The 27,206-nt window shown below is 39.8% G+C and overlaps 1 protein-coding gene across 2 annotated transcripts in view; it reads right to left on the bottom strand.

Moving 5' to 3' along the window:
* Nucleotides 1-27,206, bottom strand: part of SPOCK3 (SPARC (osteonectin), cwcv and kazal like domains proteoglycan 3) — a 109,920-nt gene that overhangs the window by 50,281 nt on the left and 32,433 nt on the right. The window contains exons 3-5 of one of the 2 annotated variants that reach the window (XM_033159709.1): nucleotides 17,976-17,984; nucleotides 17,831-17,876; nucleotides 4,041-4,155 (exon numbers count right to left, since the gene is read on the bottom strand). In XM_033159709.1, coding sequence (XP_033015600.1) covers nucleotides 4,041-4,155; nucleotides 17,831-17,876; nucleotides 17,976-17,984 — 170 coding nt within the window. The remainder of the gene's footprint in view (nucleotides 1-4,040; nucleotides 4,156-17,830; nucleotides 17,877-17,975; nucleotides 17,985-27,206) is intronic. The other variant, XM_033159710.1, reaches the window with a different exon arrangement.

The raw sequence follows: 27,206 nt of genomic DNA, 5'->3' as shown, positions 1-27,206 counted from the left end.
ATATTTCACGGGTATGTGCAAAAGCACACAGATTGTCAAAATCTCTAATCAAACTAAAAAATAACTGAAAGCCTGATGAGTATAAGCCAGTGGTTTTCAACCAGTGTGCCGTGGCACCCTGGGGTGACTTGAATGATGGTCAAGGGTGCTGCGGGCAACACTGAACTCCCTCCCTCTTCTGATGCCCTCTTGCACCTCTGCCTCACAAAGTCTTGCTCAGCTACAAGCACTCCTGGTGAATGGTGCCTCTGGGGCCGGCCTAGAAATGTGAAGGCCCGGAAAAAAACAGAAAAATTCGGGGGGGGAAGTTTTTTTCAGTTTTTTTCCTGAAGCCTTTTTTGTGGGTTTTTTCCAAAAAAATGAAAAAATTGTTTCAATCCAAGCAAACCTTCAGTTTTTAGAAGTCCATAATAACTGTGATAATGACAGACACAACAGAGTAGATGCAGAAGCAGAGACTGAAACTAATACTGATCATTACAGCTCAGAAAATGATTCTGATTAAATTTCATGCCCATTCATTGAAATTTAGTCCCACTTCTTTCTTCAGTTCTTTTTATGAGATATTTTTTAAATACTGTGGAGAGGAAATATGAATAATTGTTACTTCTGGATTTTTAAAAATTGTTTTGTGGAGTCCCCCTCCACACACACATAAACTAGTAAACAGTTCAGGAGATTGTTGCTCTATTTGTTACAAATACAAATAAATATTATTTTAAAAGTAAATTCTGTTTGTAATAATTGTTTGGATACACTATATTTTTAATATGCTAGTTTTGATAATTTTATGTCCATTAAAATTGTCCATAGTTATATTTTATGTTTCTAAAGTAACAGAATGACTTTCAATCTGGAAAAGAAAAAATAAGTGCTAATGTAGCATTTTTTTTCAATTTTTTTCTGAAAATTTCCATTTCCCCCCGGAAAAAAACCAGAAAGAAACCAGGTTTTTTTCCAAGCTTCAACATTTCCAGAAATTTTACATGTCTAGGCTGGCCAGGGGGTGCTGCTTGCCAGGAGCTGAGGCGGCAAGCAGGTGGATGAGGGAGCCCAGCCAGCCAGCCAGCCAGCCAGCCAGTCAGTCCTTGCTGTTGGGAATGGATCAACAATTGGGAGGCCGGGCAGGCAGGCAGGCAGGCAGGCACTACACTGGCCTTTCTTGTGCTTGCTATGTGCAATGCCTGCCTGGGAGCTGGGTGTCTGGCGCCAAAGGGGAGTCTTTTCACCATGCACGCCCAGCGGCGCCTGCTGCTGCCACCTGCTGCCTGCCAAGGTGAGTAAGATGGTGGCCTCACATTCACCTTCAGCCAGTCTCTATCGAGCCACTAAGGCTGGGGGAATCCTCTTCCCAGGCCCCTGTGAGATAGCTTGAGGAGGCACCTCTCTTTGGGATGGGGTGGGGGGAAGGCTCAGAGACCAGGGGCAGCTACATGGAGGACTCACAAGGAGAGGGGAGAGAAGGCTGAGGGATCACTCCACATGGGAGCGTGTTCTAAAAGGGGTGAAGGGCTGCCGGCTGCAGTCAAGAGGTGACATAAATTGGCTTCTGAGGCTTTCAAATGTGTTTCCTCACAGGGGAGCCACAGAAATAATGTAGTTCGTCAAAGGAGCCATGGACTCAAAAACGTTGAAAACCTCTGGTATAATCATATTCAAAAACATGTATTTGTGTGTCTGTAATTCACCTTAAAATTCCATCACAAATAGCTCATTACAACTGTAACTCCATCCTAAGAAACAAAGTATTTCAACACTCAAGCTATACATTTTCGAAAAATATATCAGCCAATGCAATCAAATGCTTAAAGTGCTCTACCTCAGAAGCAAGGCACAAGTGTGTTGCCACCCAAATTCATCTGCCCTAAATCCCTTCTGGAAAAGAGGCGGGCACTGATCGATATGCAGTATTTCATATTAATGGCACATGATAGCTGAGTTCTCCCACTCCGCCCCACCCCACCCATCTAGCATTGTTGCAATCTAACAGAGATGTCAACAACCTAACAGGGATGTCTTCCACCTTACATGTTACAAGTGGGCTGGCCTACAATAGACTCCCATGACTTTGCATTCCATATATGGAAAAATATGTTCTGCCTCCTATCCATTTCAATCTCTTAAGGCAAGAGTATTTAGTGCTGAATGGTCCAGGTGTCTGTTTATTAGGAATAAAGATTCCTGATGACCAATTGTGCTTAATTCTATTAAATCTTTGATTTGTCAACACAAGCTATATTTTTGTGAAGTAAGTAAAAATTATAAAAAGGTATGCTTTCCTAAGCAGTGCAGGTGCACTCAATTAAAACTATCTATTTTGAGAACTGTAACATACCAGCCACCAATGATAGCATAAACTTCAGAATTTGGCAAGAAAATGTGCTCCCTTAAATTGAATGGAGTTTTTGTTGTTGTTTTATTTTTGATAGAACAGCTGCATTACTGGAGGGAAATCTATCAAATGAAAAGCAACAGAATACAAGAATACATTTAAATGCATAATTGTTACTATGAACAACAATGGAGCCATTAACATAACTTGATAGACACCTCTGTGGCCTCAAGTATAAGCCTGTTTTTCAAGAGAATCTGGTAGAAAAAAAATGGCATCTGGCCCTCTCTCCAATATGCAATGCGCATCTTTAGAAACTCCAGTAGCTATGCAACTAACTAGACTTGACATCTCACAACTTTTGCTGTTGTACGTATTATCCATCTGCTCAATAAGTATACTATGCTGAACAGCAAGGAAACACCATTACACGAACATAGTTTCCAGAATTATAATGAAAAAGAAAAATGATTAAAATGCATATTTGAATTATGCAGGATTAAAAGACAAAATGATATGCTTTAGTGCTTTGCTGTGGCACAATGAATATAGCAGCGTTCATTATTATTTTTTTACTCAATTGTTGTATTTCCTCCCCTCCCCAACCATCCACAATTAATCTTCTTAAGGTGAAGTACTCCCTATATACCCAGGGTTTAACTGCATGGTATCTTGACACTGGGGCGTGTCTCACCTGTTACATACTCGTAATAAGGGAGCCCTCAGAGTAACACACACTTTGGAACACACACTAAGAACAGGAGGAATTCCCACAGGAGGAACATGGACAACTGTGTTTGATACCCCACTACCACCTGTCTGAGCTATCTGTCTCACTCAGCATGGAGGGAGGCAACTACAGGTCAGATTTTTCACTGTTTTGCTCCTAGGCAACATTCATCAGAATACGACAGTAAGTACCAAGTGATGGTAGAAAAGCTGTCCCAGCAATCTTGGGAAAAATATGACAGTACAGATTACCCTGCCTGCCCACTGCAGTTTGCACAAAATCCTTGGAAATGAGATGAGAATAAGGAATTTCCTGTGTTTGTTTACACCCACATAGTGTGGTACTTTCCCCTCTTTCTTTCTTTTGCTACTCCCCAGAGAGAATAACAACTGTACTATTGATGATACAATTAACACTTTCTATTCGTATGAAATGATAGTATAAATTTAACCAATAACAGTCTGACCAGTTCAGAAATATGCATGTACACTTTTCATAACATACCACCACATGAAACTTTGGACTTTCTACAGAGGAATGTGTGCATTCATGCACACAGGTACATGTTTGCATACAAGTAAAAAGGGGGGGGGGAAGCACCGCTTTCAGAAGTGCATTTTTGAGACAGAAACAGTTAACTTTGGAACTGCTTGGTATATAATTGGCATAAATATGGCCATTTTGACAGCAATTCACTGGCCATGTTCAGAAACAATATGCCCACCAACCACAGTTAAGCAGATTTGTTTGTTCCTAGCTTCTGATCATGGTTTGCTTGGGAGAATCTAACCAAAGTGGTGGTTCAAATGTAACAGAAGTCCATGAAGGATTCTTTTATGCATAGAAAGTTCACGAATATATACATTGTCACATATTTTTACCTCAGCTATGAGATGTGATGAAAATGCAGCAGTTAGCAAAATTACATAGTTACAGACCTTGTTACTGTTAACTAATCAATAATATGGAGATATTTACCTGTGCGTAAGTCTCCGGTGGCTAATGCAAACAGCTGTGTGTTGGTCTTGAGCAACGCATACCTTATGACGACTACATTTCATCTTTAAGCATGGATCTTTAGCTGGGTCTAAAGCTAAAAACAATTGGGAGAATATTTTTTTAAATAATCCTTTTCTACAGATGTACAGTAATTATAAGCCAACTCAATTGTTGCACACAGTAGAATTATGAATGCCTTACTGGGGGCTCTTAAATGCATTTCATGTTACATTAAACCAGTACTTTTAAAAAAGAAACCTGCATTACAATAAAATATGTCGTCTAGCACACAAGCACACATAATAACACATATGTATGGCTGATTGTGTGCTCAATCAACTGCATCCTAATTTCTTGCTGTTAAGGTTTCTAGTTTGGTCTTTGTTGCCATTGCTTTGATGCCCAGGTAGTACATAAACTTCCATGGGCACAGATTCATAGGAACTTGTTTTTCATGTGATAAAACATGGCTATCACACCTGAAACCTGCATCACCTGTTGACTGCCAAGGGTAGAAACTTGATTGGATGGGAGCACTACTTGTAAATGGGCACATTTTTCACCATGTGAAGATCAACATTTGAATTGGTTGCATAAATTATCAGTAAACAGAAACTCAAAAATACAGGGACTAACTTGTACCACCTTGTTCTAACTTGTGTTAAAAGCAACATAATATAGTGAGATTTACCACATTATGGGATGCATAACCTTAGAATACAGTAATTTCTAAATTCAAACAGCTGATTGAATCGAGTGGCACCTTGTGGTTTGAGAAGTATTTTGTGGATGATGGAGTCCAGAGAGGTCTGAGGCATGTTAGTGGGTGGTTCACAGGATCAGATGGGATACTGCCTGCTCTTGAAGGAGCAGGTATGCAGCTTGGGGTCCCTTCTGGATCCACAGCTGTTGTTTGAGGCTCAGATGGCCTCGTTGGCATAGTGTGTCTTCCATCAGCTTTGGCTGATAGCCCAGGTGTGCTCCTATCTGGACAGGGATAGCCTAACCTGTTGTCTATGCTCTGATAACCTCTAGGTTAGATTACTGCAATGTGTTATACGTGGGGCTTCTGTTATACAGGTTGCTCACTAGGGTAATACATTTTCAGCATTTAACACCAATCCTGGCCAAACTGCACTGGCTGCCAATTTATTTTGGGGCCCAATTCAAAATGCTAGTTTTGTCTTATAAATCCTTAAGTGGCTCAGGACTACAATACTTCCTGGATCACCTCTCCCCATATGAACCCACTCAGACCTCTCACTCATCATCTGAGGCAACATGAGAATGTGTCTTTTCTGCTGTGGCTCCCCAGGAAGGGAATGCTCTCCCCAGGGAGACTTGCCTGGTGCTCCAGGAAAATACATTTCTCTTTTCCCAGGCCTTTGGCTAATTAAATAACATGTGACCTTTTAAACAGGGGGCAGGATACTGTTTTGTCACTATGGTATATATTTTTGTCCTTTTATATTGTGATCGTTGGGTGAACTGAATAAGCTTGGCTTTCATTCCTTTGAACTCACTGAGAAATCACTGCATCAGTGCTGTATTAAATTCAACTAAAAACAACAACATTACAAACATTTTCTCAGATAGCTGTCAGATTTAGAAGCCCTGTGCTATTTCACTCTGTATTGTGTTTCTCACACCTCCAGAAATGTGTGACAACAAAGTCTTCATTCACTAGATAAAACACTGTCACAATATGATTTTCAAAATAAAATAAAAAACAGGGACATTCCCAGTGTTTTATAGATTCTAGCAATATTCTACCTTTCAATAAATATAGAATGGACATTTACAAATGTGTGACAAAATACCTGAGAACCTGTGTGAAAGAATGAAAATCAGTACAATTTCATGCCTATATAACCTGAGAATATTCAGCGATCTATTTGCTGTGCATACAATGCTTTGATAATATATGGGCAGATATCAGGTTCAATAGGAGGCAATGTTTTGAACATGAATGCCATTTGTTCAACTAAAAACACGAAGTGATTGCGCTGACAAGTGACTGATTGGGTCACAGTACAATCACATATTTTTTACTTACAGTGCAATCTTTTTTTTATAGTAGTAGAACTAAAGCAGTTTTAAGCAAAAGTATACTAGTATTTAATTTGTGTGGGGACACCCCTGAAAAGTGACTTAAAGCTTCAGCTCAAACGGATGCCCATGACTGAATGAAGAAGAACACACAGAAGAAAAATTATGTATTCTGGTTCATCTACACTGGCTTCCAAACCCAATTTACGTTAAAGGCCATAAATATCCTAGTCGCTGTCACAAAAAGCACTGGGTCTACCATTCCATTTTCCCTGATTGGGCAGCCCATAGTTCCTGCTAAATCATTAGATCCACACAGGGCCAGCCCAGAACATTTTGACACCTGATACAATCCACAAAATGGTCCCCCCACTTCTACCTTGGGAAAAGGGGTGATCTACATCAGGAACAGACTGCAGGGAATCAAAGCAACTTTACAATTGTTTAAGTAGGAGTCAAAGGCTGTCACTCGGGGTGGGGGAGTGGGGTGGCTACCCTGAATCAAAGTGGGCAGGTGCAGCAGATCCCAGCGGGCAGAGCCCCCCCTTTCCTTTCTAGTGGTGGGAGGCGAGCAGTCCCTTGAGCAGTCCCTTTGTCCCTGTCCTCGGGTGCCTAAGATCTCCCTCCTGACTGGGAACTGGTGGCAGCAGCTAGCAGGTAGTTAAAAGAAGCAACTGGCCTATTCTGCAACATATCTGCACAAGGAAAAGGTATACGAGGTTTTCCTGAGCATCCTCTTCTGCCACGGCCCCTACATATATTAAAAAAGGCTCTTTCTCGTGTTGTATACCTTTTCTCATATTGTATACCTTAGAAGTCCAATCTGCAGGGGACCAGGGTAAAATTGTCTCTCATTCAGCTCTCCCTCTTTGTAATTTTTTGCCTAGAGATGTCTGTCTGGCACCTCTATTGCAGTTCTGAAAACTGTGTTTTGTTTTGTTTTTAAGAAAAGTATTTTCGTGGGAGATATTTCCTGGATTTTTAGATATCTACCTAACAATATACTCCTATGCATGTCTACTCAAAAATGTCTTGCATTAAATGGGAAAGTATGTATAATATAGCAGCCCAAATAGCTTTAGGTTCTTCTGTAGTTATTTGCTTTAAGCTATTGGTGGGGGTTGCTTAGCAAAACCATATTTTGATATCACTTCCAGTAGGAATTCTACTAATATATCCTGTATTATTTTTATTGTTCATTACTGAAATGTCAAATTTATGTCATAATGAAATCTAGACTTAATAGTTAGCAAAGGTTTCCCAAATGCATTTACATTTTAGTTCACATATATGCATTTATTATATCCCAGAGTTTAGCAAAGCAAAGAGAATGGCAAGACATCCTACATACAACATATAGAATTATGTCAGGAATTAAGGCACCTTTGTGAATCGCTAAGGCTCAATAAGAATGGGGAGTGACTTTGAAAAAGCTTTTAGTGAAAGTTCCTCACCAAAGACTCCAGAGGAATCTTAGCACTTGTGGGGAAAGGGGACATTTCTTATATATGAGTAACTGGTTAAGGAACAGGGAGCCAAGAAAGGGAATAAATGATCAGTTCTTCCAATGTAAGAAGTGGTGTCCCCCAAGGATCTGTACTGAAACCAGTACTTTTTAAACTTGTTCATAAAAGATCTGGAGTTAAGGCTTAATAGAGAGGAACCATTGTTTTTAACCAAAAAACAAAGTAAGGGAGGGAATATGGGAGACGCATATAAAAGCATGCATTGTGTGATGAATGTGGATAGACAGTAGTTCATCTCCATCTTTTATAATACTGGGGTCAGCTTTCATAGATTTAAGACAGATAAAAGGAACTAGTTTTTCACACAGTTAAACTACAGAATTTTGATCAGACTGTGTGACCATCAACATGGCCATCTTTGAAATGGGGACTGGAGAAATTAATGAAAGATCAGGCTATCAATGTTATCAGAGGGGTACCAGCTGATGGCGATTATGAGCAAGAAAGTTCTACTGTGCCATGATTTTGAAATGGATTATGTCGAGGGTATGGATTCTCTCTCACAAATGTGTATAGCTGCAAGCCACCAGGGTCTGAGGACCTTCTCCTAGATGAGCTACCCTCCCAGGTTAATGAGCCCATCTGCCTCTCATCTCTCTCTGTCTACAGCACATGCAGAAACCACCTTCTTGACCACTGGACCCACCATTGGTCTCATCCACTCAATGTACAGGAGCCTGTCTTTGCATGCAAAGGAAGCCCCTAACTTACTGAAGGTTTGGGACCCATCAGCTACCCTTAGCTGGTTTAGCCAGTCAGTTGAAGCTATTTCCTGGGGTATGGCTGCTGGCTGTCACATGCTGACAGCTTCTAGGAGCCACGGGTGAGAGCTGAGAGCAGGGTGGGGACCAACAGTGGACAAACTACCCCAGAAGGAGCACAACTTGAGGAAAGGATTTGGGATCACCAGATTTTCACATTTGGCCTTGTGTATGTACTAGTCATTAATGCATAAGGTTTGTGGTACTACTGTGTGCTTCAGATCTAGCGGTGTTGCACTTTGTATGCAAACTTTGCAAACTAGTTAATGTCCACAGGGCCAGTGGAAATGAAATCCTGCTTGTTGAACAGGACACAACCCCACCTACTTATGATGTTTAGCTTCTACACATGGGTTACAGCATAATCTGAACCAGTCTATTGCTTGTTCCACTAGAAATCTTATTTCCATAAGCATTTCATTTGTTCAAAGTATAGATGGTGTGTTTGTATTTGTACATGCATTCCCCTATATTTAATTTTAACTAGAAGTGAGAAACTTTCCCAAAGAGTTTAGGAATACTTTGCTGCTTGACTCATATTCTATTCTTTAACAAGCATCTTTGCAAACAAATGAATCTGTTTTGATGTTTTTTCTTCCAGGAAATTGTGCAGCAACTACAGCTTCCATGCGCTCTCTCTCTCTCTCTCTCTCTCTCTCTCTCTCTCTCTCAGCATACTCTAGGAAGACCCAACTGGTCTCTGGAGACATGCCAGTATCTACAGATCTGTAGCAGCTTAATATTTTTCTGAATAGATCTTTCAATAAGCTTCTTCCAAGTATTTACATATTTATGCAGATAACTTTAGGCTGGATCTAGACACATCAAAGAAATGTTTCAGGAAAAAAGAGTTTTTAAACTTTGTATTGTATGATAAATCACGTTCGCAAAAACGGAACTCCACAGCACCATCTGGTGTTACAATGCATATACAATGCATATAAAACACTTTTTCTTTACCAATCTAGCTGAATCCTTAGTAGTGTGAAGCAGCTGTAGAAGAATTTTAATTATGGTGCAGCTTCTGAAACTCTGCATGTTATGATTTGATGGTGCTTTAGACACTGATCATAATTCACTATGAGAAACTTTAGTAGGAATCTTTGAGAGTGTCCAGCAGCACTTAATGAAATGAACCTAGTCAATGCAGCAGAGTTGAGTGCTGATTATCAAAATCATTCAAACATGTAAAGGCTATATTTTATAACATAGAAGGGTGAAGATAATATGGTTCTTGTGGTGCAGGATACATTGCAGAATAACCTAATTTTAAGGTTGTAATAATAAGAAATGGTCTACCTGCTAGCTAGTAAGTGCACTTTCCAAACAACTGGTTTGTCTTCTAGAACAACCAGAAAGAGGAAGCTTAAACCATAGCACAACACATGTTATTAAGATTTGTTATATATTAGAAATGGAAATCAATCAAGCAATAGCTGAGTCGGTAAGTCAAACCAGTCCATGACTTGTAACTTTCCTAGTTGTACAGAGATTAATTCAGTTCCACATTAAGACTATGCTATTTATCTATATTATTATTATTATTATTATTATTATTATGCAACCTAGTATATGGAATAGGGACAACTGGAAATAATTTCTCTGATTTTCCAATAAATAATAATATATCTTTATCTTGCCAATCACTTAATTGCTTGAGTAATAATAATAAGTCACCAGAACTTGAAAATGTGGCCGGGGGGGGGGGAGATCTGTGTCCTATATTAACTCTGCTACAGCTTTACTGAAACAAGCTACAGCTTCCCAAACACAGCTTAACTCACATACAAGTAGTTCACAAGAAGTTCACAGAGCTTCTAGCAAAAACAACTAAATAGGTAAGCTTAGAAAGATAACAAAGTTGACTTGATAAGGTAAAGACACATCAAATTATTGGAAGTCCTAAGCATATAAATTAATTTTAAACAACCACACTTGCAGAGGCTGGGTGTGCTACACAAGAATATGCTGAAGAAAGCATCAGCACTTTTAACAATTACACAGAAATATTTTGATCTACCATCAGCACCACTAAAATGAACTGTATCTTTAGAAATTCTTCATTTTAGAGATAGCTCAGTTGGTTAAAGTGTGGTGCTGACAATGCCCTGGTTGCAGGTCCGATCCCCATAAGGGACAGCTGCATATTCCTGCATTGCAGGGGTTGCACTAGATAATCCCCAGGGACCCTTCCAACTATGATACTATGAGATCTATGAGATATCCATATCAGATCATAAAGCATGCCTCTTCCTTGGGAAACATAGGAAACTGCCTTATACTGATTCAGACCTCTGATCCATCTAATTCAATATTATATACACTGAGTAGCAGCAGCTTTCCAGAGTTTCACTCAACTTTCCCCATCCTACCTAGGCATAGTGGGGAATGAATCTGGAAATTTTTGCATGCAAAACATGAGCTCTACCGCTGAGTGATGCTCATTTCACTCTAGAAACGTACATCTTCATCATCAGACACAAGTGTACTTTTAGCACAGCGTATGTTAATTTTATTATATAAAATAAGAACACAAAATTAAATAGGTACAAACAGTATACTGAACTTAAAGTGTATGTAACCTTTAATGCAAACCTGTAGGCACTGGAATTAAATCATAAGTGAACTGATAAAAGCAAGAATAACTCACGAAAGCATAACATACAAGAGACTGAAATTGCTTCATTCCTATTTTTGGTTGAATGCCTAGATAACAGTATATATACTGTAAAAGCCAAGTGCTATGGATTAGAGTGGCCGATGAAAAGCATTATAAATGGTATCTACTAACACAACAATACCTGCAGGGTACCCATCCTCTGTGGAAATGTCATTTCATATCTTATCTGTTACATGAAAATAGTTCACTGATCCTCTGGGGTATTTCTATTGAGCAAAGGAAAGCAGAGTCCATACCTCATAAATTACTTCAGTGACTTTGTATTGTAATTTTATTCACTATAGCACTCCCGCTAAGCTTTGAAAGCATCTACCTTCTAAGAGTAAACTGGGGTAATATATTTTGCGCATATGGTCACATGAACAAGAAAAATTGATCTAAATAAGTTTCACTCATCTTCTATGACTATATATTGAAAAATAGTGCATAACTAACAATGCCTTCCAGCCCACAAACATCACTCATATAAAAATGGTTAACGAACAAACCCCACTGCCTAAATGAATGCTATACTTTTTTGTTATGGTGCAGAATTAGGAAAATGGTAGCCATACAGAATGTGAAATAACTTTTATTCTAATGCACAGGTGGTTAAATATTAATATAAATCTTTACATAAAGACGAAGAATTCACACCATTCATTGACTTTTCCTTTTTTTATCCATGTAACAGTCTGAATTTACCACTTATTGCATTAGCTTTATATAGGCAGTAATAAAAAAAATCTAAATGTATGGGGGTGGAAAGATGCCCAGAATATTCCAGGTTAATTTATGAATGGCTTCTTCAAGTTAATTTCATGAGAAATATGCATGTATTTAGCACAGACATATGCTACAAGCATAGAAATATTAATATTAAAAAGAGATGCATAAAAGTACATTTTTAACCCAACAGAAGTAGTACTATTGGATCTAATTCCAATAAAGGACAACCTTGCCCAGAAAACTGGATACAACCACTTCATTGATGATTGTATAGCAACTATTCATGACTCAAGTTTACAGTTATTTTATAGTATTTAACGATGGTCTAGGCTGGAATTAATAAGAACAGTTAAGATGGTAAATGCAAAAAGAGGAGAATCCATGTTTTTGCTGTGCTTCTTTATAAGAAGCACCTTAAGGTAAAGGTAAATGGACCCATGACCATTAGGTCCAGTCGTGTCCGACTCTGGGGTTGCGGCGCTCATCTCGCGTTACTGGCTGAGGGAGCCGGCGTGCAGCTTCCGGGTCATGTGGGCAGCATGACAAAGCCGCTTCTGGTGAACCAGAGCAGCGCACGGAAACGCCATTTACCTTCCCGCCAGAGCAGTACCTATTTATCTACTTGCACTTTTGACATGCTTTCGAACTGCTAGGTGGGCAGGAGCTGGGACCGAGCAACGGGAGCTCACCCTGTGGCGGGGATTCGAACCGCCAACCTTCTGATCAGCAAGCCCTAGGCTCTGTGGTTTAGACCACAGTGCCACCCTAGCTGCAGTCAAAACTAGGCTAGAAAGCAATATTGCAGAACTAGTGAAGCCTAATAAGAATTATGTAATTTTATTTACTTTATTTATTCGGTCAGTCACCAATGCATGTTTGAATAATTACAATTTTTGTGATGTGTTGCTTTATGCAACAAACTAATGCACATGTTGGTGATAGCTGTTTGGTATAGTGGGGGGGGGCTGAGATATAGATATAGGTGTGTGTGTGTGTGTTTAAAAATTATCTGTACCTCGTAGGAAAGCACACATGACCTGAGCCATCTTGTTCTTCAACCAGATAAACTACATATAACAATGGCAGTGTTCAGGAACATTGTTATTTCCACTGAAAATAGTAGAATTGGTATTGCATGGATTGGAAGTTATGCCTTTATTGCAGAAAATAAACTGACTTATTTAAAGATTATCCAATATCTGTTCATACTGAGTATGCATGCATGCATTTGCTGTCATTAAGCTGAATGTGAAGGATTGCATCCAAGGGGCTGTTGTTGAATGCCTACAAGTTGAAATCACTGAAAAAGATAATGAAGATAGCTGATGAGCAAATTTTTGGAGTTAGGTGATGTATGCCAGAAAATCACTGACTTCTGATAAAAGTTTTTGAAACTTTTCTCAGTGGCAAGATGATACTGCTGTATATACAAATGGCACTGAACCTTGATAAGGGCAGTAAGAACAAGCAATTGGCCACTTCACCTGCCCTTCCTTGATACACGTGAGGTTGATTTGAAAAAATCCCCATGATAAGCATGCATGATCTTGATATATTTGCAGTTTTTGTCAAGGCTAATTGGGTTAGCAACAAAACCATTGCCGTCTCCCTCTGCTACAAGAGCAAATTACATCTTGGACATGTGATTTAAAGAGTTCAAATGAATGGTGATCTAATTAGTTTGATGAAGATTCCTTCAGGCTGCACATGGTTCTTTTTATTGAAACCCTATGGCTCTCCCGGCCAACCAAGGCATTAAAATGGAATGTGTTAACACCACATAGAAAAATGGAGCAAGAAGATACAAAACGGTCTTGTGAATAGCTCCTGAATTCAATTATTTTCATATTCAGTCTTCAAGGAATTACTATTATTTTTAGTTTCCCCACTGTCTAAATTCAATAAATATATGTTACTAACTTAGCTCCTCTAACTTTTTCATGGCATGTGGGGTCAAGCACTGAAGTATTTATCTATGTATCTATCCCTTTTTTGTCAGTCTTCCACAACTCCACATTCCAGGTAGTCCTCAAACATGTGTTGTGAATTGTCAAATGGTTTGGTGGGTGCCTCGTAAATTAGTGGTGTGTTTACTTATACAGCTTTTTTTATAAAGATTTTTATTAAAGTACAAGAATTTTTACATACATTATATTCTCTCCTTGCAGTTTTTAAATTTCCCATACCATTTTTTCCTTTTCCTTCACCCCCCCTCCCCCACCCATATCCATCGGAAGGGTTCAAACGATTGTCCTCAGCCATCGGCATAATGTCTTTAATTTCCACTGAATGTCTTCTACTTATACAGCTTTTCCAATCAGTTCTAGCCCATTGGAAAGACTGAGAAAACTGAAAACAGAGTGGCTAGGGTTAAATTGCTTCCCCCATCCAGAAAAAGTTTACATTGTTAGTTAGTTACTAATGTCTGTAGATGCTTAGCCCAGAACTTATTCTGCCCAATTTCATGTGGACAGGGCTTATATGACAAAAAAGACATGCCAATTTTCATGATAGACACAATATACTTTTGGCTTCAGAGTTGATTATCAGCTTCGACACAGTACAGCAGTGCAAGAGACAAGCTTCCCTGTGTGCACAGCCTATGCAATGAGTATGCCAACACTCTCAAACAGTGTTTCCTGCACTGTGAGACTGCTACAATCAGAGGTGGGTTTAGGGCAGCGTGACTTGTTCCCCTGCACAGGGTGCTGAGCTGAGAAACATGTCTGCCTGCCTCCTTCCCAAAGCCTAATAAGTACTTGCCTGGCTTTGGAAAGGAGATAAGATGGGCCCTAGGACCCTGCTAGAGCCCTTGCACTTCCTTCCCAAAGCCCTGCACCTTCCTAGCTTACCCAGCGCCTTGCAAAGGCAGGGTGAGGGTTGGAAGGGACCAACACATTTTTAGTAAAAAAATAAATATAAGTGGCCATCTAAAGAGTTCTGAGAGAATCATCATAGCAATACAAAGTTCACCTGCAGTGTTGGTGGGGAGAATATCTCCATACAATCACTTTGACTTTTTTTCATTATTATGTTAAATAGGACAACATGAAATGGTTTATTTTGTTAGATTGTTATTGTTATTAACTAAAGAGAAAACACAGTGGTTGGGAGAGTTGGAAAAATGAGAGATTTGTTGTATGATTATTAGGGGAGGATCTGTCTCCCTTAAATTGTCAGTTGACTGGCATTTGGCAGCAGCAAGCAAAAAAAAAGTGCAAATATGGTATTTAAAATATTTATCATCTTCTGTACATCTATAGAATCTCCCAAATGATCTGCCAAGAAACTACTAGCTCAAGAAACAGAATTCCAGCTTCATCTCACCCTAAACAATCTTATGGCAGTACAGATGAACACTATGTGGTGTTAAAAATGGAAACTCAGTCTGACACTGCAGCTGAGAAATAAATGCATTCAATCGAAAGCAAATTTTGAAATATATATATATATACAGTATTACTTGCTCCAAGCATGTTAGCAAGCAAACAAAGCCACCCTTCAGACCATAATATATTCCTCCAGCACATACAAACTTGAACAATTATCCAAACCAAAATCCCTCAGCAGTTATTCAAGATTCAAATATATAGTCTCCCATCCAAGCTTGACTATACCAATCATATTTTGTCCCTCATCACCAAGATCATAGATGTTTAAAGTCATGCATTTTTAGCACCTGGAATCCACAAAAACCCAATCTTATTTAGAAAAAATGGAGTGGAGTCCATACACATGAAGTTTCTTTACAGAACTTTTCTATGACTGCCATCATTTATGAAAATAAGAAAATTGCTAATCTTAATAAATTTGGGGAATAACATAATGGGATTATTAAACCACAAAGGGAAGTTACAAAGCCGTTTAAGGGCTTTATAAAGAAACTTTAACCAACTTAACTTCTCTTTTATATCATCCCGCACCATTATGTTGGAAGAAAGTTTAAGAAAATATGAGAAGAGCTTTATTACAGCAGCAACAACAACAACAACATACAACTGGTCACATAATGCTATGAGCCCTCCCATGCACATTTCCCATGCATCTGAAATCTGCCAATTGTGGGGATGGCCATCATCGTATGGACCAGCCTTCCCCAATGTAGTGCCCTCTAGATTTTTGAACTACAATTCTCCAGACAGTGTATTCAGTAGACAGGGATGGTGTGAGTGGTCATTCGTATCATCCAGAATACAGCAGATTATGTGCAAATATATTGTTTTATTGAAACTGGTAAAGGTAAAGGGACCCCTGACCGTTAAGTCCAGTCGCGGATGACTCTGGGGTTGCAGCGCTCATCTCGCTTTACTGGCCAAGGGAGCCGGCATCCAGCTTCCGGGTCATGTGGCCAGCATGACTAAGCCACTTCTGGTGAACCAGAGCAGCGTTTACCTTCCCGCCTATTTAGCTACTTGCACTTTGATGTGCTTTCGAACTGCTAGGTTGGCAGGAGCTGGGACCGGACAACGGGAGCTCACCCCATTGCGGGGATTCGAACCGCCGACCTTCTGTTCACCAAGTCCTAGGCTCTGTGGTTTAGACCACAGTGCTACCCGCGTCCCCTCGACGTGGTAACCCCTGCTAATTGGCCATACCCAACTGTTCCAGTAGTAATGTACGGAAGTGAGAGCTGGACCATCAAGAAGGCTGATCGCCGAAGAATTGATGCTTTTGAATTATGGTGCTGGAGGAGACTCTTGAGAGTCCCATGGACTGCAAGAAGATCAAACCTATCCATTCTCAAGGAAATCGGCCCTGAGTGCTCACTAGAAGGACAGATCCTGAAGTTGAGGCTCCAGTACTTTGGCCACCTCATGAGAAGAGAAGACTCCTTAGAAAAGACCCTGATGTTGGGAAAGATTGAGGGCACAAGGAGAAGGGGACGACAGAGGATGAGATGGTTGGACAGTATTCTCGAAGCTACTAACATGAGTTTGGCCAAACTGCGGGAGGCAGTGAAGGATAGGCGTGCCTGGCGTGCTCTGGTCCATGGGGTCACGAAGAGTCGGACACGACTGAACGACTGAACAACAACAACAACTGTTACTGTTGAAAGTTATAATCCAAAACATACAAAGGACACCAGGCAGGTAAGAGTTGGTATAGACTAAGGTCTGTACTCTGTGGCCTCCTGCAGCCAAAGGCTTGGAAGTAACCCCAAGAGGAGCTGCTAGGAAGGGGCTCTGATAAAGCCTCAACTAAACATGAAAATGATTGGGACTTGGAGCAGGTGGCACAGCCCTAGGACAAAATCTTTTTTCACCTACTTAACGTCCCTTCATTCTTTTCCCATGCCTTAAATGCTGCAAATCCTTTGACCTGTATTAAATAATTCCAATTTAGTACGCTTACCCTGTCCATTTTCACCCATGCTTTCCTTATAAGGGATGAAGTAAAAATTGTTGGTAGATCATAAAATGAAGTTGGCAGAAAGTCTCAGTTTGCATTTATGTGGTAAAACAGATTCATATGTAACCATGTACCTTGAGCTTTACTACAACACACGGGCTGGAAAAATACTATAATAATAATAATAATAATAATAATAATAATAATAATAATAATAATAATAATAAATCCTTCCAGTAGCACCTTAGAGACCAACTAAGTTTGTTCTTGGTATAAGCTTTTGTGTGCATGCACATACACATGAAGGCTCATAGCAAGAACAAACTTAGTTGGTCTCTAAGGTGCTACTGGAAGGATTTATTTTATTTTTTATTTTGTTTTGACTATGGCAGACCAACACGGCTACCTACCTGTAACTGGAAAAATACTGTGTATGAAGCAGACTTCAGTGACTATTCCTTTGATATACTAAGTATCTAAAGAAATGAAGTTATTAGCTCATGCTAGTTTTTACAGTAACCCTGTGATGTCACCTGGCAGTTATATTTAATTCACTTTTCAAAAGGGAGAGGGAATAATTTGCACATATCCCAAAGATAAAATAAAAAAAAATCATTCATTATTTTTACACACACACACACACACAGGCTTTACATAATAACAACCCCTTTTATTGATATAAAGATTATTTCTTACCTTGATCAAAAGGTCTGGCTGGACTCCATGTGCGAAAATAATCATCCTGCAGCAGAAAAAAAGAAAGTGTATGTTTATTATGCAGAAAGAAGTATAAATACATGCAGAAAGAAAAAGAACAGAAATACAGAAGGAATATACAAACCTCGACTTCCTGCAAAGGGCACGCAGCAAAAAGGAACACAAACAAGAAAAAGATATAATTATCATACTGGCATACCAATTGCAGGGAATAGAAAGAACTTTGCTAATGAAGAACTAAAAGTAACTAACAGCCAATCCACAAATCTGATGAAAAACTGCTTGGCTTGACAGACCTCCATTCAGCCATAATGCTTAAAGCACACATGTGGTCATCATGCTTCCTCTATCTCTCTACTGGCATTTTCAGCAGCTGATGGATTATTGGCCCCATAAATTGCCTAATATATTGTTTGTATATATTATATTATATTATATTATATTATATTATATTATATTATATTATATCTTTCTTTTCACTGTATTTCTTTTGTAGAAGTAATACTCTTTTCTTGGTTTTGTAATCTGCTGTAACAAAATGCGGAAAAACTGGGAGGGGGGGAGAGAGAAATGCCTAACAATGCATGTGCTGTATAGTTATAAATGTTATGGCTGGTTGGGGGGGGGTGGAATCTCTACACAGGAAAGTTATTTTTAGTAGCATTCTCCAGGTGAGTGTAACATCTATAACAGACCTTAGATCAGGGGTTGGCAAACTAAGGTCCATGGGCTGGGTGTCGTAATCCAGCCTGTGAACCTTGCAGACCCTGCCGCCTGCTCAGTCAGCCCCCACACTAAACCGATGCGGTGTGGTGGCCTCACCGTGCGGGGACTGATTTCCACGATGTGACGCAGCTTCTGATTGGCTGCAAGACCTCTGGGCAGGCGCCAACGCTGGTGCGGCCTCTGCGGCATCACTGCTTCCTCCCGCTCGGCTCTTCCTGCTCAGTTGCTTCCTGCGACTCGTCTGCCTCAGCAGGAAGGAAGGGGCAGCGCCCAGAGGCAGCCGAGCGGGAGGAAGTGGAAGCGAAAGCGGCGCGGAGGCAGCCTCCACCACCCAAGCCAGCGGCATGGGCTCTGCACCCCAAGACAGAGGACAACGCAGACGCTGCCGAAGAAGAGGTGGTGTGAATGGGGGGGTCCTTTCAGGAGGGAGGGGGTGCTTTCGGGAGAGGGTTGGTCCGGCCCCCCACAAGGGACCATCTGTCTGTCTGAAGGACAGTGGACCAGCCCTCTCCTGAAAAAGTTTGCTGACCCTGTCTTATATGATCAGCCTAAAACACCACTCTATTTAGCTGACCTAAGTCAAGAGTTGATCAAACCCTGGTTCAATCTAGAAACAAAGCAACTTGTTTCGGACATCAACAGGCACTCCCAGAATTGTCATTGCAGAGACCAAGGGAAGGCAAAGGTGTCATCTCTGCAATCAATGTAATTACAAAAAAGATAGAGCAGTGAACCATGACTTTTTTTAACATTTAAAAATGATACGGTCAGTTACAGCATACATACCTTTTGTATTTTATCAACCCTGATTCAACTACATTGTTTTACTAAAAAGGAAATGTCTCAATATTTTTATACTTGCAAGAAGTGCCAAAGTGCCTCATGATACACACAAGGAAGGCTACCAGTTTAGAGATGAGTGCTTCGTACCTTGCTTATAAGCACCACTGAAAAATATGCCCACAGATGTTTGATATTTTGAGTTATTTTAGCAGTGATTATGGATTTACACTTTTCTTGTTGCGACAAAACATGTCTGAAGCCAAAGCTAAGTTGTGCCAACTTTAATTTTTATAAGCATGTGTGCTGACTGTTTAGAATTAACAGCTATAATTTGTGTGAAGTGACAGTTGATAACATAGAATATGAAATAGATGGAAGTGGTGCTCACATTTTTCTTCCTGTTTTCAATGATTTATTCTAAAAGGCTATTAATAAAATAAAGAAATGTAAAGATATGAAGAAAGGTTTGCAGTAGTGTGTGCCCCCCAAAAAAAAATTTTTATCAAAGAAAATGTCAATATTGGCCTGATCTGCTTATTTCCTATATGCTCAAATACATGCTTCCCTTTGAATGAGAAATATGCAGTATATTGTGTTCCATCAAGAAACTACTCACAGACTGTCAAGAACTTGGGGGCAGAGGCTTTTAAAGTCATTATTGACTAAAATGAGGCAAAAATAGTTTTAATACAATTCACAGATGCCACAGATGAAGCTCTCATTCAAGTCCTTTATGTAGTAGGTGTCAGTTCATATTTCCATATATGGTGAGAATGCAAACCTGCACAATTATTTTGGAAAATAGTCTTTGAAGAAATTTTTTCTATTATGGGGCAGGTGATACAACCTGATCCAAGACTAGCTTTATTAAATCTGTTTTTAGGTAAACAGTAAGAATTTACTGTTTAAGCAGCTACTAATCTTTTCCAAGTCTGCAACTAGAAATTTATTAACACAATATTGGAAAACAGCCAAAAACTTTAACTCTAAAGGCATGACGAGATAGATTATGGAAGATCGATCTTACAGGGAAACATAAAGTGGTTCATTCCAGACTGAAGCTCACAAATCCATTGCAAACACTTCCAATTCCAAAATATTTCCCCAATATAATTTTGATGCTTGCAATCAATCAATTTGATTGCGGGTGCAGTTTTGTTCTGAATCAGAGGATTTTAGCCAACACACATTTGAACTCAGTGATGGCCAAACTTGCCCCACCAGCTGTTTTGGGACTACAACTCCCATCATCCCTAGCTAACAGGACCAGTGGTCAGGGGTGATGGGAATTGTAGTCCCAAAACAGCTGGCGGGCTGAGTTTGGCCATCACTGGTCTAGCTGAAGAACCAACTGGATTGTGATCCATTAGTTTAAAACAGGTGACCATGACAAGTTTGCTTTGGTTTAGTGCTATACCAGGGCAGTATGTAGGTGGGATTTCATTTGTTGCAACACAGAACAACTCTTTCGTACTCTTTCGGCTTTTTTTGACTTCACCTTTGTTCTCTCGATTTTTGCCCCTAGCCTTGCTCTCTCCCATGGACCCCCCACTCCAATCTCAGCATTACTCCCCCTCCCAAACCCTGGCTTTGCTCTTTCTTTCCACCACCATACATCTGACTTGCTAAAGTGCAATAGCAAATTGGACAGAGCTGCCTCAGTGGTTCTGCATCTTTACAGGAGGAATGATCACAAGAAAAATCATCTTAACACGCTTCACATTATTTCTTATGCATTGTTGCAAATATTAATGCATCGCAACATGTTTCACGGGGATTAACTCTGCTGTTATGAAATGTAAAATGCCATATGCTTCCACTGCACACCAACAGCACTTACTTAAGTTGACTGGGCAAAGGTCACATTCTTACTTGGCACATGCCAAAACCATTAAATTCCATTTCACTTCCCAAAAAGTTGAATTACTGGTGCTAAAGGTCACTAAGCAGTATGAGTGCTTCAAAGTTCAGAACAGTAAATTATGTGGTAGGGGGAAGGTGGTCTCCCCTGAAAAAAATTGGGAAATTACCAGTGATTTCAAAACATTCCACTATGTGGGAATCTTTTTTATTTTATTTTTTATTTATCATTTTATTGCTTTTTAAGAGTATATTTATTTGTTTACAAAACCTTTAGGTCACTCTTCATTATAGTGATCACAGGATGGTTTCCAACATGATATATAAAAACAGCAATCATACACAATCTTATTTCCATAATGGTTTTTTTCTAAATGATTTTAAAGTAAGTACGCACTATAAAAAGTGTGGGGATAACCACAACAATTTGCACATTGGATTAACAAAAAAATGAGAGAATGCTGTATTAGTTCAGTTGAAATTTAACCATAATTGATCGGAAATAACATCTCTAGAGTCTCAATGGGAAAAAAGATAAGACACAATTGAAAGCAGAGCTTAGGAGAACTAAAATGAAAGAATATATTTGAACCTGGAAGGAAAAAGACCCAAGAGGCCTGGCTGAAGGGCTCAGCCTCTTTTATTTGGCCATTGCCCTCGCCCCTGGCTGACTGTCCATTGCCCTACCTGGCAGGGGGTGGGTCAAAGGCCAACCTAAGCAGGTGGGTAGCACCCGTCCAGGTAACCCCCCCCCCCGGTCAGTGCTGCAAACCCCACCCACCTGTGGAAGGGAGGGCAGATATTGTGTGGCATGTTGTAAAACGTCTTCCTATGGCCCATCTGGCATTCTGTACTGAAAGCCTAGCAGCATATCTACAAATTCCATATGACCCGCTATTAGGGACTTGATGCCCTAGTTTGCTAGCCTTTTGATTTGCCACCAGGAGCGTTTGAAATCTATTGCCAACACAACACACAGGAAACTGAGCACTTGGAATCTTTTTAACAATGCGTTCATATATAAAGAGCACACTGCATCCAGACAAGCATCCCATCAATGATTAATAGACAATTAAAATAGTTTAAATATAAAACTGTCATAATTTTGACCCATATTCCCTTCCAAAAGAGGACTTGTTAAGCTGCAACCGTAGAACAAACACTTGAGTTACATTTTCAGACTGCTTTTAAAAATGCATATGCTCCATTTCTGAGAAAATAAATATTTCATATCCACTGCTCCAAGGTCAGCCCATTAGTAAAGAATGTTGTTTCAGGGAGCAGGTCACTAGGGGATGAGTAATCACCTAGATAATAAACTATGTAAGACACAACTACACTGTGTCATTCTACTTTTTGCCTGGCAGCTACAATAAACTCATCATCAGAATTTGTTGATAGTATCCATCCCCTAGGAACACTAAGCAACCATCAATAAGGACACACACATACAAAGAGAGGGGGGAGGGGGGAGAGAGAGAGAGAAATAAGGAATATCCTGAGTGGGATATGAAGTCTGGTAAATTTTGGGTAGGAATAAAATTACATGGAAGCAAACAGTTGAGAATTTCATTTCTCCGATGTCATTTGATAAATATCAATAAGTATCTTGTTTCCTTTACTGGCATACTCGTAACAATATTTTACTACATTCCCCCAGGGAATGCTTCAGTTTCCCTGGGCCCACCTGAAACACGTTTGCTCAGTTAAATCAGCCTTACGATTCAGCCCACAAAAGTTACTAGGCCACGGTTCTGTCGCCTGCTTTTTACTCATCAGAGGGGCTGGTTGGGAACATACAAAATAAAATGCAGTCTTGTAAGACATGTTGCATGCCAGCAACATGGCGGGCTGGCAGAGGAAACCTCTTTCACCATCCCATTGGGTTTCTAGTATAGTTTTAATTGCCTTTGTGAATGATCAGAGAGTACAGTGGTACCTTGGGTTAACTACTTAATTCGTTCTGGAGGTCCGTTCTTAACCTGAAACTGTTCTCAACCTGAAGCACCACTTTAGCTAATGGGACCTCCCACTGCCGCTGCGCCACTGCCGCCCAATTTCTGTTCTTATCTGAAGCAAAGTTCTTAACCTGAAGTATTATTTCTGGGTTAGCAGAGTATGTAACCTGAAGCGGAGGCAACCTGAGGTACCACTGTATCTAGCAGAGAGGGAGACCCACAAGAACAGGTTTGCACCCTGTCAGGCATGTCTTAAACAGGCCTATAAGAGGGAAGTATTCAGCTTCTTGCCTTCCAGTTGCACCAACTTTAAACTTCGAGTGTGTGTGCACGCACATGCATTTTAAAACCAGGCCTAATTAGAAACTCCCACTCCTCATGAAAAAATGGAAACTATTACATTCATCTCTGTAATTCCACAGCAATCATTTGAGCAGCCTCAAATTCATTATAATGCATTAAGTGAGGAACAATCGGTCCTAATTATTAGAAAGCCAAAAAAAAATCCTTTCTTGATAGATTTCGTTTTTTTTCTCCTTTGCATTGCATTAAGAGCAGAGTGTCATTCATATGTGATTGATAGTAAGAACACCAACAGCACAGGCAGCAAATGCCAAGAAACAAAAACATCCCTGTGTGTTTTGAAAATGTAAATCTTGTAATCACTACAATAGGAGCAGTGCACCAAATTACATTTGTTAAAGAAAACAAATACCATAGCAACACATTGGAATGGAGGGCGGGGAGAGAGATTACGTAAGTGCAATTAATAGTCTACTATTTTAAGAGTAAAAGAAGCAAAGAATAAGAAGCAGGCAGGTCTGGGAAATTTGACATGAACAGTAGTGGGTGTTATATTTAATTCTGGGCGGAAAGGTGTTATAGAAAGTTGAAGAAGTAGTGGAATATTTGGTGGACCCAGAAAGTAGTAGAGAGGGCAGCAAGCACTTGTTCTATGATTTATTACTGTAGATCATGGTTGGCACAGATTAACGTGACATGAGACACTCCAACTTTTTTGACTCAAGTACCAGTCTGGTCTCAAAACCTGTACTGGAAGGCACTCAGGAGACATCCTGAGCTCTTTGCTGCTTGTATAAAGATCAGCATATGTAAATCCAGCTACCATTAAAATCTACTTAACATCTGAATGGATGCCATGGAGATAATGGGTGGGATAACTTTTGAGACAGGATTTAGGTAGGTAGCCACAGTCTGACACAGTCTGACACAGTCAAATAAAAAAATTGTCAAGTAGCACCCTAAAGACCAACTAAGTTTGTTCTGGGTGTAAGCTTTCGTGTGCATGCACACTTCTTCAGATAGAGACAGGAGGCAGACAAGAATAGCCAGTTCATTAGCACGTTCTTCCAACTGTTTATGGAGCAAAATGGGCAAAGTGGAAAATAGACATGAAACACTGGGATAAATTCAATAGAATTACAGAACTATTGGAATTATAGGAATTGCTCATCTCAAAGCCCTGCTCTGTTCTTCATTTTAATGAATTGGCTAAAATGAGACCAAAACTCTAGATTTCCAATGGTTAGTCAACTCTCCTTGGTCCAACAAGAAATTTAGTCAACACTCTCAAGGAACAAACACATGCTCTGCCATAAGGACAGATATACCCTTCCCCTGCTCTTAATGTGGGTTCTGTTGCAGAATTGTCATGCTAACTTTCTGCAAGCTTTGGAGAGTAGTTTGGGGTTCTTTCACTCTTTAGATCAAGGGGTGTATGTATTGCAGGATTTGCTGCTGCTTAAATTGTAATTTTGCTGGCTGAAGTAGCTTTTATATAGTCCATCACTTTCATTTCATGCTTTCTTTATTCCTTTTGTGTAAGAACTTCTTCTGGGCATAAGGTTAAGGGTAAACACATATTCATAATGGACACACATCATAACTCTAGCAAAATATCCTAAACCTCTTGGTACTGTAACAAATGGAGGGTCAGGCAGTTGTCACTACTTGACCCTGTCAGCTGACAGTTCATACAACTGTCTAGCTATAATGCACAACTACTTCCTTCACCTACCAATAATTTTGAAATGCTCCATTACTGTAACACTACTGTACATTGAAGGGGAATCCAGACCTGCTCAGACGTACAACAGCCTCTACACATTTTTGGATTACTTACTCTGTCATGACCTTAATTTCCTTAAGCAGTTTTGCATTCATCCCTTGAGAAAATTGCTCCCTGTTTAGGGAATTTGCCTACACCCTGCTTTATGAGTACTGAAGCACAGAATCTAATTTAATTCCCCCCCCCGTGTCTTCCTTTCTAGTTAATAAATTACTCATGTGTCATCTCATCAGTGATAAGTGAAAAAAGAAACTAATGAGGCTACTTACCTTCATGAATATAACGAGATGCCGCAAGAAATGCTAGCCAGGCGACAGCTGCTTATCTCTTGCCAGTTTAAAAAGATACGTCACAGAAAACATCCTGACTGTGGCAAGTGATTTTACTGAACACACCAGCAGGCCCTAGAAAGAACACTTCAGCCAGTAATGACTTACAGTATATTTTTCAATAAAATCCATATAATTTAAATCAAAAACAAGAGATTCCTGACACCGCTTGCAGAAACTAACTTCTCCCAGCTAGTACATTTTTTTCCTTCTAGCTAGGTAAGTGAAGGGGAGGGAACAGCTGTAGTAGGCATGTGGTGAGTGGAATGTGTAGAGCAGGGGTAGTCAACATTTTTATACCTACCGCCCACTAATGCATCTTTCTTGGTGGTAAAATTTCCTTGCCGCCCACCAGTGCTCGATGGAAGGAGGATTCAGCTTGTGCTGTAGAGCCCCCTACCGCCCCACCTAGAATACTGAAACACACACTAGTGGGTGGTAGGGACCAAGTTCACAACCCCTGGTGCAAAGGCTTACCCTCTTTGTTGCCCTAACTCACTGCATAGAACTACTTCTCCCAATGTTCTGTGCCCTAGCCCACTGCAACCCAACACATTAGAATACTGGAGAGGGTAGAACAAAAAGAGTGAGCCTCCTCTCCTTTCCTCACATGCCTACCCCATGCTGGTCCCATCACATCTGGACACCTGTGAGGTAAATGGGAGGGGGGAGAGTATATGGGGTGAAGGGCTAGCTGTCAAGATTTGGGGGTGAACACTGGAAAAAATACTTTCTGAGCCCTCTGGCTCACCCAAGCTTTTCTGATATGATTTCGAAGTTCGTCCAAAGAGAGCTTTAGAAAACCCACTCATCTTTAACAAAAGCAGCTATGGATGTTTCAGTTAAGTGGTTCATCACACAACAAATTTATCATACCATTTGTTTAAGGGTGGGAAGTATTAACAGTAGCAAAACCTTTCACAATTTTTCATTCTGTGAAACTTAAACCCAACTTTAGCCTTGCTCTATTGTCCATTTTAAGCAACATTTTTAAAGGGACTACACAAAGCAGATACAGTACATTATCTCAGTCAAATGCAGCCAGACATGAAATTATAACAGTATGAAGGAAAATAATCTATCACAAACAGCTTTATCATTTTTTCTCTTCCTCTATTTTTACTTCTTTTCCAATTTGTTTGTCTTTCTTGAAACAAAGATGCAATGCAGACTATAGCTGACTAATTGAAAGTATTGTGGAAAACTATTTGTTTGATAATAATGAATAAACAAATAATTGTTTGCATTGATTCAGAAATGTAGATTGCCACAATTTAACAATGTACAGTGTTACACTTGGCCCTATAAAGAAAAATACGACCCGTAGTTATTATTGCAATACAGCTGTGAAAAAAGACTAAATATTTTGATAAGAACTGGGTGCATTATAGATACATTAAAATTACTGAGCATGAAATCTGACTTTACAAAATGGATTCTTTAATAAGTATTCAGATTTTTGTCATTTCATTCAGCTCCACAATCATATTGAATTATTGGATTTCTTATTATATGGCTGCTAAAATACTGACTCCTAGAAATCTGAAAAGGAGCAGACTCCTCCACAAAATCACTGTGTGTGGTAACACCAGGCCCCAATAGTAATTTAG

This window comes from Lacerta agilis, chromosome 9, assembly GCF_009819535.1.
Source record: "Lacerta agilis isolate rLacAgi1 chromosome 9, rLacAgi1.pri, whole genome shotgun sequence".
Classification (NCBI taxonomy): domain Eukaryota; kingdom Metazoa; phylum Chordata; class Lepidosauria; order Squamata; family Lacertidae; genus Lacerta; species Lacerta agilis.
The sequence above is the reverse complement of the archived record's forward strand: the minus strand, read 5'-3'. Positions and strand labels throughout refer to the sequence as shown.